General features: G+C 37.7%; 1 protein-coding gene across 1 annotated transcript; it reads right to left on the bottom strand.

The window, feature by feature from the left end:
• Positions 1 to 2,263: 2,263 nt before the first annotated feature.
• On the bottom strand, positions 2,264 to 10,046 carry LOC135687233 (RNA-binding protein MEX3B). Its single transcript, XM_065203741.2, has 2 exons — positions 9,661 to 10,046; positions 2,264 to 9,494 (listed from the first exon to the last, which is right to left on the bottom strand). The coding sequence occupies exons 1-2, from the start codon at positions 9,878 to 9,880 to the stop codon at positions 8,149 to 8,151; spliced, it is 1,566 nt and encodes a 521-aa protein (XP_065059813.1). The 5' UTR covers positions 9,881 to 10,046; the 3' UTR covers positions 2,264 to 8,148.
• Between the last annotated feature and the right edge of the window lie 3,021 nt (positions 10,047 to 13,067).

The following is a 13,067-nucleotide window of genomic DNA, read 5'->3' as shown; positions in this document are numbered from 1 at the left end:
AGGTCTTTTTGCATAAACTACGTATTTTGGCGATTATTACAAAAAAAGCTGAACTTCCTATGCTGAAAATTTGCATTTTGATTTTCTGGTAACCGAAAGTTTCACAGCATGTCAACTCTCCCAATGTCAACTGTGCAAAAATCTAGAAAAAGTCGGGTTCGCAAGCTGCTCTCTTCGCATACACGTTATTTCTAACACCAATTTAATTTTGTGACTGTTTACCTCGAAATGATTTCGTTTTGTATTTTTCCCGTTGAGAAATATTTGCCAGAAAACACCCTTTTGAAACTCTTTAGAGAGATTGGAAAGCAGGCCTTTTGAAACAAACGATTGGCAACATTTGAATGAATATAATTTAAAGAGATTCACGTGTTTATCCTTAAGAAGGTTAAGAATTGCTTTCATAAGGCATTTGATGGTTGTAATAAAACAGACTTTGATTGAATGGGACTCCATCTGATCATTTTGGGCAAAAAGTGCCCAGATCTAGCATCAATCAAAGTCTCTGACTGTCAAGCTAGTCTCTGATTGTGAGCCCAAAAGTCTATACGCCGAAGGTGATCTTAAAAGGCAGTGTAATGATTTCCATAAAAAATCTGTCAATATCTAAGGATCCTTGCAGCTTAAAAATTCACTGAACGTATCTATCAAATTTGTTATGAAAATAAAAACGATCGTCGTCTTTTTGTAGAACCCAGTCTCTTTGTGATACTCGCGCCAAGAGAACCTTTTGCCGGTTCAAAAGGCTTCCACAGCACAGGAATAAAGTCAATGGGTAAAGCTCATTTATTGTTCTCTTTCCCACTGAAAGTTGTGTTTCTTTGAATAAAAGGAAATATGAATCAAAGCAAGTCGTGAACTATACGAGTTATTTACTACAAAAAATGTGAAGTGTAACGGGGTCACAGGGGTGAGGAGTGGAAAGCTTTTAACATGTCTACATAGAACTACGAGGCATATCCCACAAATACTTTATGATATGTTTTCCTGCCACAAAGTTCTGGCTAAAGGTCACAAACTGTTGAGGGTCATTTATTGTGATGTCCTGTTTAGAAATTCCAGACATCCTTCAATTGCATTATCTCAAAAAAGTAGATGGGATAGTTTCAATTCAATTACATCTCCCATGCAGACAGATATCGGTCGATTTACCCCTACAAATTGAATAACCCTATCTTGTCGTTGTCAATGTTAACAAAAGACTTTACCCTCCTTTAAACAGTGACGTAATAGAAAGGATATTGGTAACGAAAGCCTTGACAAGTTCCTCAAGTTTGAAGCTCCTCGAAACATTCCCAAGCACTGTATTATAGAAAATTACTTGGTTAGGAAAAAATTACGAATTCTCCTGACACAAAGATGTGAAAAACATTGCAACATGAAGGAGTGTTATAAAATGGAATGGAAAGAGCAAAAGCGAACGAACACGATACAACAGTGGCCAATAAGCACAAGCTACCACTCTACCTTTGTGGAGGTTTGGAAACAAGAAAAACCAAGATTCCATATCATACATCTTTGCAACTTCTTTTTGATATCTTAATGATTTGCTCTGTTCATTGATAAATGCTAGAAAAACTACAATTCCTGCCAAACGTACTTGGAACACCCAGCAATTTGCGTTGCATCTATATATTTCATTCCTCTACCGAAAAAAATTACTACTTCCGCCCAATCCCTCTAGAACAATGTTGATAATTTAGAGAAAAATCACATAAAAGCAAAAAAAGAGCTTCCTAAAACCCTGACCCATTTCATTGTAAACCAACATTGTTTTTGTAGGGAAGAGGGGGACGATTGACAAACTGACGTCGTTGTTCCTAGCCTTTTGGTAAACATTCTAGTTGGTTAGGATAACCTAAAGGAAAAGTAGGTATTATACAAGCTTTAAATAACGCGTTAGGCTTAGAGTTAAGAGTCATCGGTGTCCCGACCACGCCTGAAAACAAACCAGACTATTGAAGGAATTCAGTCTAACTTTAATAGCACGAAACTGTTAATCTTATTCCAAAGGTTTGTATCCATTCGACTCCCTCTTCTTAAATTGTCTCTATAATTCAGAAGCAGGGTATTTCTGGATTTTATTAGCGAAAATTCTCATCACCTAAGCACGACTATCAGCCATGATGAACAATCTTCCCCTCTCCTTCATCCAATATATGTTCTCCATATATTTTAATTTGAATAAGTTCCTTTGAGTCGGTAACCGAAGGCCACTAGAAAAGCACAGCTAGAAGCGGGTGGATAGAAAACAAACGCAATATTTAGCAAAATGAGTTTCATTATAAACAATAGAATGGCATTATCTACAACCCTTTTACACGATCTCTTAAATACGAAATACGCTAACTGATGTTTGTGAATTTTCTCTACTTTAGAATTGATAAAATACAACAGCAACAACTGCTAAGATAGAAATTGTTTGTTGCACTTATGATCTCTCAACTTTTTTGTGCATTTTGGTATCAAAGCTGGGACTCTGCAATACACTTTTAATCGGCTATAAACTCACTGGAAAACCGCTTTGAAATGCTTTCCTGAGCTGAGAATGGATTAGATTTTAAAACAGATTAAACAATATATTTCAAAGACGCACCAATAAGCTGCGTTTACAATTTAAACCTTGGCGTGACCTATGACTAGGCCCATATGTCTCGCGAAACAAAACGAATTGAAAATAGTGTGGCAATTTCAGATCGAAAGTTGCTGCTGTTGGCATTAAGACATGACTACCTTATTGAATTAACGAAATCTCTGAGAAGTGTTTTTAATTGAGACGCTCATTTAATGAAGTTAAAACTCTTATATATGCAATACTCATAAACAACTAAAAAGACTCTGCAGTATATTACCATCTAGCATATATCGAGTTACTATGATCTTGAATCTATGAGAATGTCTATTTCAAACAAGCCTGCAACGCACAAGTCAACATAGGCCTAAACCTGGTTCTAGGAATAGAGGACTTCATGGGAAATGACAGACTTGGTTGGCCGTTTAGGGTCTGAGGTTACGTGTTTTAGGAAACATGGCCACCAAATTCGTAACCAGGCTAGCATCGATTTACCCGTCCTATTTGGCTCCAGATTCCAGATTGCTAATTATTGTGGAAATAGGAGATCCCTGAACGCAAGTTTCTAAGGCTGGATTTCTGCTCGATCTTAAAAAGGGACAAATAAAAGAAAATGGATTATGTGGAAGTAATCTCAGTTACAAGATTATCTACTCTTGGAAAGAAGTCTTAAAATTGAAAAGTGGTTATTAGCAAAGAATTTGCATGAGGAATTTGCTAGGGAGCCTAAGGTCAAAACTTTCGTTACAATTGACACATTTTCCTTATTTGGTCATCAAAACAACGTTTGGGATAAAGGCAAAAAGTTCATCAGGGACTAACTACGAATATTCGGTTTCACGTGTTCGTCAATGCATTATCAAGGGAAATCCAGCCTGCAACTGTCATTAAATCTGCGTACATGAATTTACACAGAGGGCCACTGCCTACAGACTCTCCAATTAGCACATGTTAAAGATATTTCTTTCTGGGTTGACCCATAATGTTCTTTGAAAAAATAAACGAGGGGTTAGTTAATAAACAATTCTATGGAAAAAATCACTTTATGTATCTATGCGAAATAAATCTACAATTTAACGTAATAATTTCAGTACCAGGATAGAATGTTGATAAACTGTATGTTTGGTCAAGCGAAGCTCGACTCTCTGATATAATTAATAAGCCGAGTTGCGTTAAACTAACATTAAACGCTCTGATACGCGGACAACAAAAATAAAAGATCTGCCATCATTAATATCTCAATTCATTATAAGTAATGTGTGTTTAAAATAAAAAATATTCTTTTAATGGTTTCTACAACAGTTCGCACGCTCGTCTATAGACGTACTGTACATCAATCTTATGTAAAATATTGCGGTGCTAGTGACGATCACTGACGCATATTAAAAATCTTTGTCTGGACGATAACACACGATTTTTTATACTTCTCATTACAAACCCTATGCCCTAAATATAATCTCAAAAACTTCTAAATTGAACAAAAATTGCAAGTATACACAAGCGTGTTAAAAACTGAATCAAAAGTTCACCATCTGAAAAAGTCCTACTTGCATCCAGAAATCTGTCTAAGATCTCCCAATGCACTCGTTTACGACAAAAAACAAGCAAAAACTGTCAGTAACTTTTATGCACCCGTTAAAAAACTCGCGTTAACCTGTTAATGTATCATAAAAGCACGGCTAAATGTGCTATAAACACGATAAATTTACTTGCTATCTAATTTAATCCTATACAAGATGATAAACAATTAAGTTCTGCAGATTCTTTAAAAAAATCTGTAACGTAATAAACCAGGTTGAGCAAAACTTTGTTTGAAAAAGATCGAAGTAGAAAAATGTTAAGTTTAGAAGGAAAGTGCTCGAAGAACATAATGAATTTTGAGGATATGGGGGCAATGCACTTGGGGGCGTTGCACTTGGGGGCGTTGCACTTGGGGGCGTTGCACTTGGGGGCGTTGCATTTTTGTCAATCGGAACTTCGACATGCGAATCTATGCTAGATCATCTAAACTAAAACAAATTTTCGAAAAGGTAACCGTTTGCTTGACACGAACAATTTGCTCTAACAGTTTTGATGGTTGCCAAAATGTAAATAATTACCTCAGTTAACAAAAGAGAAGCTTCTTCATAAGACGCTAGCAGGGCCTAGAAAGATCCCGAAAAGTAAACAAATAAAATTAAGAACCACTTCATCATTCGTTCACCGGGTGGATATAGCAAAGAATCTTCTCTTGGCGTTTGAAAACAAAGCAACAATCTGTCGGCTAACATCACGTTCAAAATTGGCCTGGTAAATTAATAGTTACTGTATTAGATACAGAAACTTATTCAACCTTCAAAGCTGTATCGAGCGCACTAACAAATCATTTTATAAATGTACAATAATGATTAAAAGTTGAGAGCCAAACAGCACAAAAGAAATTTCGCTACTGCTTTGAAGAAATCTCCATTAGCATTTCACCATCTGCCATTCAGAGTAGACAATTAGAAACAAGTTATCTATAACAAAGGAAAGAATGGAGCGAGAATACAAGAAATTATTCAGTCAGAACCATTCATTCCCTTTCAGTTGCAAAGACCGGCCTAGGTAAAATCAATCAGCATTCGAGAAAAGCTGGACAGAGAAGGGTCAACCTACTGAATGCTATACAAGAGCGCAGGTGTACGAAAATCTCCTAAAACGTGTTTGACCCAGAGAAGCAAATGCAAATCTTAAGAACTCATTTCTCTCAAGTATACAACTGCGCGAGCATAAATAATGGATGTCCCTTTGCGATCTATTAATCTTTATGGCTTACGAGATAACTCTTCTTAACCATTGAAAGTTTCGGAACTATGAATCTTTCAGTATATCTCTCCCAAACTTTTTAAGATATATCAGAAACAGAACGAGCGTAGGAAATAGGACAGCATTCAAAGATTGACTCGACCTGATTGAGAGCGTCCGAAAATCTTACTGATGATTGAAATTAGCAGGAGACACGAAAACATGGCTTATAGTATGATATATTTACTTATTTATAAGGATATAAATCCAAGCGGTAAAAATTGATGAAACAGCAACCAAAGATTAACAGAATAATATCTAAGGGAGGTTGTTCCAGCATGTTGGTGTTGCAGTCAACTTTTCTAAGTATGAAACTGTTTAACAGGGGGTACAGCGTTAATTATATCTTTATACCTAAAACTTTGCTTGGTTTGAGAATTAAAAGCGAAAGATAAAGGAATTAAAGACTAGAGACATTTTCGAGACTACCGTAGTTAGCACACTGAATGTAACACAAAGCAAAGAAACAAGCAAACATAAGGAGGCATGAAGATATAGGTCAGCTTGGCAACGACTGAAAAACGAATGAATAACGATCGAGAGACGATAGACGACAGGATGAAATGATTAGCAAAGTAATTGTCAGCAGTGGAAATCAAGCAATATCTTAAAGAAACCGTAATATTGTTCAGGGTTTTGCATTGGTGAGTTGGAAGGCTTAAGGAGAAAACCACTAATGAACCACGATCGATAGAAAGCACATCGGCTTTGTTGTGTTTCGCTCTCAGATTTATGTCATTAATCTCAAGGCACAAACAAAACGAGGCAAACCAAAACAAACATGGATAAAGGAAGAAATTCCCACGCAGTTTGACAAGCCAGCACAACGAAATGACTCCATGAAGAAAGAGACTTTTCTATCTTAATTGTTAGTGGTATAAGCAAAATGTACGTAAGTCGAAAAACTATTTGACCGCCAGCATGAAAATGGTAAATATTTATATCGCTATGAAGATTTCGAAAAGAACTTATAAGTTTAATGTTTTGAATAATTTTTCGAAAGAAAAATAGCCTTAATATTGTTTTGCACTGACTACCTAATTGGTATCCGAAAGAGCGCAACTGAAAGGAAATGATAGTAAAAGGTTTTTAACAGGAACACAGCCTTTTAAGGAAAGGCATGAAGCAAACACGCAAACACGATTCAGAGGACAGAAAGGAAAGCCCAGTTAAGCGAGACAGTAGCAAATAGTTACCTAGGCAAGAGAAGCATCAAGCGAAAAAGTAAACTTTCTTGTTATGATTATGAAAGTCAGAAAAGAAAAGCTCTCCTTGATCAAGGTTTAAAGTGAGTGAACATGATTTTTATTGAATCGGTTTCATTTCATTCCTAGATGACACAGGCATTATGCAATGTTTTCGTGACACAAGTAGAAGATTCCTTGCTTCCTGCACACTTTAACTCTGTTCTCTAGGCCACTGCATTTTGACAGTGCATTCTGTTCTACCAAATTCGATTATTTATAAAGAAATAAACAAAATATTTGTTTCATACTTGGCCATCTGAGAATCGAATGCATTTCAAGCGATGCCTTGGAAATCTTCAGACGTTCAGATGGAATCACAAAGATTATTTTTGGAAAATGTTTGAAAATCACGCCTTGGTAAGAGCTCCAAGGCAAAGGGTTTAATCAGCATCAAAAACAATCCAAAACGATTTTTGCACCAAGGCACCTGTGATTTTCTGCTGATTGAAGTACGGACTCAAGGCATGAAAAATAACGACCTTGAGACGTTATATGCGAAACATAGACCATAGTCACGTGGTTTTGAGCTCGTATGTTAAAAACATCAATAAAGCTCAAATGATTAGGCCCAAATCACCAAGTATGATTTACAGTGTATATATAAAATATAATTATGACCCATATAATTTTATTTTTATAATCTGTTAACACCAGACGATAGTTCGAGAAAAAGGAGAGTGTGAACAATCTACGGACAGCCAGGAATTCTATAAGCATCAGGGTTATTATTATAAATATCTTCTGAGGATATAACGTGAGTAAAATTTGTTCAAGGAGGGATTCTTTCAACCATCTGCGTCAAGAAAACTAACAGGGAGTAACTACCGCGCGATAAATTAGTTATAGATCAACGAGTAATGAATACAAGCCCCGAAACACTGGGCGTCCGCTTCACGTATCAAAGAACCCCCAAAACAATGGGATTGATCTGCACAAAGTAGCAAACATAAAAGCTTTTTTGTAATATTGGCTACGTAAGCAAATTCACAGGAAGCCTTTTGTCTTAACTCAATTAGATATTTCTAAATAAAGATGATGCATTTCAAAACAGGTTCGTATAGTCAGAAAGAACAATCTGAACATTTCGTGTTCTAAATATGGACATAATCGATTTGCTTTTGAGAATTCCTGGCTGTTATTGTATGACACCATGAAAAAGCTGGAATATTTTTATACCACTTCAGTTCAGTTCTAAAATAACAGCGCAAAGCATGCTGGGAATGTTAATCTAATATTAAACAATTGTCTTTATTTTTATAATTAAAATTTTTTACTACTATTATTATAAAACTAATTTGCCAAAGACACTCTCCAGTCAAAATCTAAATATTTAAATATATATGAGGGATAGTCCTTTAATTGGTTATTTAGTCTTCTGCAATTAAAATAGAGCAGTATTAATTAGCTGAATGGATAGATTTTATAATAAATGTAGAAATTTCCTTACTCACAAATTACTGAGGACCATCCGCACTGCATCTGACGTCACACAGCATGCTCGCCTCAGTAAGGAATAATGCGTATCACTTGCTCTACTAGCTTACCGCAGGCCGGGCAATCTTTGGCATCATTCCGCATCTTAGAGGCACACTCCATACAGAACAGGTTGTGTCCGCAAGGTACCAAGGCAGCAACAACATCTCCACTCTTGCAAACGTAGCAAAGCTTTCTTTTGAAACCATCCTCAATCATATTGTTTCGTCTCCAATTTGCCCCCGGGCTGGATGCTTGTGAGCCTGTACTCCCATCACTCAGTGAGCCATTTGCTGAAACATCGATGGTGGGTGAAGACAAACCATTCAATGTTCCACTTGTGTATACGACATCATTGTTGCGACGATTAATCAAGTCGGTCGGACTGAATGAGGAAAAAATGCCACGACCGGGTGGGCCAGAAATCCCGTCCTGCTTTATTGGCTCAGACATCATGCGTCTCATGGGTGGCTGGCGAAGGGTGATAGGCTCCATATCATTGCCATTTTCCATGCTTGCGCTGTTCAATCTTGCTATCTGCAATGTATGGCCGCCAACAGCGCGATTCAAAGCACGCGAACCAGCCAAATCTGGCCATATGCTTGGAGCTGGAGATCCGGGAGCCGGGTCGAAAGCAGAATTGCGCGGCGAATCCAGATCCGCGGTCGGCGACGGCACAATATCGTCACCGAAAAAGCCGTTGTTTGTAAAAGGACTTTTAACGCCAAGGTCTGAAAACTTTGAAGAACCACTTGAGCTAGCGTAGTAGCCACTGAACGAATCTGATGAGCTGGATCTTTGATGATTGTGAGGTGTGTGGTTGTGATCAAGGAAGGCTGAAAAACTCGCAGAATTTGTTGGAGAGAAAAGCGGCGAAGCGAAACCGTTGTACAAATGCCCATCACCGTTCTCCGGAGGGGTGTTCTCTAAAATTCCGCCGGTGCGGAGAGCAATATGTTGCTCGATCTCGCCTTTTGCTTTATCGACGTTTTCAGGAAGGCCAGTAACTTCAAAAACAGGTTCTTTATCTCTTGAAGGGGTGACAATGTATGTGTTCGTGCTCTGCTGAATTCGTTTGATAGTGGCACCTTTCGGGCCAACAACGAGGCCCACAACTCTGTAAGGTACTCTTACCGACTTTGTTATTTGTCCAGGGATGGTAGGGGAGTTCGGGCCAATAGTGCCATTGCTAAGGCTGCTGCTGTTTCTTCTACTGGCCCTGATTTGGCTAAAATGCTCTGCGGCTTGCATGATTTCCCTCTGAGCCATAGCAACGTCTTCTTTTCGACCTGTAACGACGAACACTGGATCTTCCCCGCGCACCGGTGTTTTGATGTATGTATTAGTCTTTGCTCGCAGGGCTTTTATCTTACAACCTGTTTAAAAAGAGCAAAACAAAGGCTGGATGAGTATGAGAATGTTGGGAATCGGGCCGCGTGTTTGCTTAATCAATCCAACATACACACAAAGCATATGGGCACTCTCTTAAGAAAAAATTAAAATCAAATAATCAGAGTCACGTTAAAAAATAACTTCACTCACCTTGTCTGCCGACTATTTCCGCGACGTGCTCCGAAGTAGGAACTTGTACGCATTCTGTCATGTTCATGCTCTTCTTGGCACGAGTTTCTGCAAAGTTTGGCTCTTCGTCCAGGCCTAGCATTGATAATTCTAACTCTAAAGCGAGTTGCATTGCTCTATGATCATCTAACGAAGGGCCAGCGTTCCCTCTTTCCATGTCTGTTAATAGTGAACTAGGCATCGTTGCTTCACTTGCTTGATCAAACTTTCAAACAGGCCTAGATTTTCTTGCGTTACTAAGGGCTATCCGCTGCATCCAGACTCGGAGCGACGCTCGAGTGTTTTGGGCAAGATACCTTCAATTCGCTCACATACACACTATAAAGCCCAGACGTCATACATTTGACCTGTTCTCATTAAAACCGAGCGTGGCACGTGAGCTTCAAATTTACTGCTGATTGGCTAATTTTCAAAGCCCCATTCAAGGTGTGCGATATTCATGATTCATTGGTTTAACACTTTAACAATGAAATTGTGGGAATGCGTTCTGTTGAATTCATTTGAAAACTCCAAACGCAGAACGAGTTTCTGTCCACTTGTTTTTGATAAAGAAACAAACAACATTAAGTAAGGAAAACTAAACATTATGTGAAAATTTTTGGCTGCTCGGATTCTCGTCAATAGCTGGTTTTAATGAGAGTTGAATTCCCGTAAACTACTAACAGATGGCTTAGAAGTAACTTGCCGTCCATCGTAATGTTTTGCCATGTACAAAGGAATCGCGGAATTTTTGTTCAATGTACCGTTACTTTCGCATTGTCAAATTTTCAATATAATTCAGTGGGTTTTAGAAGCCTTTTGTTTCTGCAGTTATAAAAAGGAAACTTCATTATCTGAAAAAGTTTAGTCATTGTTGGAGGCACATACCATGTGTTGGCAGGGGGTTTTGGGTGATTATGTACGCCTGGCTATGTTTTGAAGCTGAAAACAACGGAAATGAACAAGCAAATGGTCAACGACCAGGCCGCACCAAAATACCCGTCGAGCAAGTGTTAGCGGCGCTTTGGCGAAACCTGTACTCATTTTACGCATTGTTCTGCCGCGCGTGAAAAAAGTTTGTTGCAAATGCCTATCTCCGTTAAAGACCCTGGGCATCTCAAGAACGAAAGTTGCAGGCTATGATTGATATTCATATACAAACAAAAACAAGCCAAAGTATTCCCACAAAATTCATAAACAATTTCAGTCTTTCATTTCAATGCAAGCAGCTTTTGAATCAAATTGTACACTTTCATACCCGAAATACTTTCTTTAAGATCTAACTTTGAGCAAAAAGCCTCAGTTCAAAATATTATCAAGATTTTAAAAGATTCTTTCATCTTCCGGCATCATAACAGCAACGGAAAAATATAAATTCGAGAATAAATTAATACTCGATGATTCAAGTGAGACAAGTTTTGTCCAACGACAACATAACGTATTATTTTAAATGACATGTTTTGTTCATTTGAAGATTCTTCCCTTCGAGGCCTGGAGTCCTTATCTTTGTTTTCTTTGACATATCATGATCAACTTTTTGACACAGGACGCGAGCACTCAAACTCATTCATCGGTTAACATATTAATTATTTATCTGTTTTCTCAATTGATGATTTTACTTTGTCTAGAAAGAAATATTTTACTGTTGCCATCCTTTATCATTAATTATAAACATACACCTTTGTTTTATTTACATCCTTCCCTTCTTTCCTTATTTTTGAAAGAAAATCTCCGTTCTCCATTTTATCACAGCTTCCTATTTCTCAATAAGAGAAATTTAAACACAGTGAAAAAATTTGCCAAGCCGCAGAAGTCCAAACTTTCTTGAAAATTCCCTGCATTAAGGCAGGGCTTGATTTCGAAGCAGTCTGGTGATTATTCGGCGTATCATTTAAGCTTCAAATTAGTTTGATCGAAATGATTGCAAACAAGACAGAGTGACAAACATGGCTTCGTAAAGAAAGCTCAGTCTATGGTGTTCCTATTGAGATGAAGGCATACTAGTGTGATGCAAATACAACCTACTTTATCAATGAATGAAAATTTGAAAGCAAATGTCATTTGCAAATGATCTTGCTCATCTTGCAGGATTCCTGTAGATTAAAGAGATGGCTTTTGTTGAGAATATTTGCAAGTACCCGTTGCACACCTGGATGTATTAATTATTCATGTACGTTTGTGGTTGAAATTTGGCGGGAATTTTTCAGTAAACAATAACAAGCCATTCGTTTTACAGTAGTCTGTGCTTACGCTGAAGGTAACTTGTCGTGTTCAATGACAACTAACAATATATTAACAAAACACTGTCCTTGAATTGAAATTGAACAATTTAGCCTGGCTAAGGGGTGTTTACTTTCAAAGTTGGGAATTAATGTTAGCACAGAGCCTTGTTCTGGAAAAAGGGGCATTGCGCTAGGCCGTCGGTGTGGTCATTCGAAAAGAGGCGTGGCTCGAGGCAAAGAGGAATTCTGTTTCTAATAATCTTCGCCCATGATTGCTCTTTGCAAAATCAAGAAAGGTCTTTGTCCTTCCAATGGGCACAATTAAGAATAGTCTTCATCCTTCGATTACAATGTTTCCAATGGCCAATTAGCTCAAACTATCCGAACCTTCCTCAAGACAAAAATGGAAAGAAAGCGGGGTCTGGGTGTGATAGCTTCAGATTCCTTTGCTTCCCCTGTGGACACATCACATTGCTTGGCCGTTTGACTGCCAGTGTTTTCATTACTATGGCTGCTCGACACTCTTAATTATTGAATCTCAGGCTTACGCTTTTTGTGTATAGATATTAGGGTTCTAATTTGCTGCTTCGAGTTTAATGCTTAATGCGATCATCAGCTAACTGTCCCAAATCTCAGGCTTAAATTCTCATAAACGCAGACTCGTACACTCTAAGCATTTTATCAAAATTATGCCTGCTCACTTTGAGAACATATTGGATGAAAATTGACGAGGAACACGTTGGATAGGAGACGTCAGAATCCTTGAAAATCAGCAAAAAACACTTTAAAGATACAAGGATAATTCTAAATGCAATGATCAGATAGCAACTACTAAATATGCCTAAATGTGGTGGCATTTTATGACAGGCTTAAGGCTTCTACAATTAATGCATTTAATGTTATAAAACATCCGAGTAAAGTTAGTATAAATATAAATAAGATTGCTTGAATCGATTAGCGATTAGTCAAATTTGATAGTGATGTTCCTCATGCATCGTGACCGAGCCTTCTCTTGTTCATTTAGAAACCGAGTGACGTTGAGCAATATATTTCAAAGCTCATCTTAATAGGGCAAATGAATTAGTTAAATTTTGATACAAGAAAAAGATTTAGAAAAAATTATTAAGATATTTCAAGTAAAAGAAGTGAGTCAAGGGGCATAACACC

Source organism: Rhopilema esculentum, chromosome 20, assembly GCF_057945365.1.
Source record: "Rhopilema esculentum isolate cy_ngs chromosome 20, ASM5794536v1, whole genome shotgun sequence".
In the NCBI taxonomy this organism is placed as follows: Eukaryota; Metazoa; Cnidaria; class Scyphozoa; order Rhizostomeae; family Rhizostomatidae; genus Rhopilema; species Rhopilema esculentum.
The sequence above is the reverse complement of the archived record's forward strand: the minus strand, read 5'-3'. Positions and strand labels throughout refer to the sequence as shown.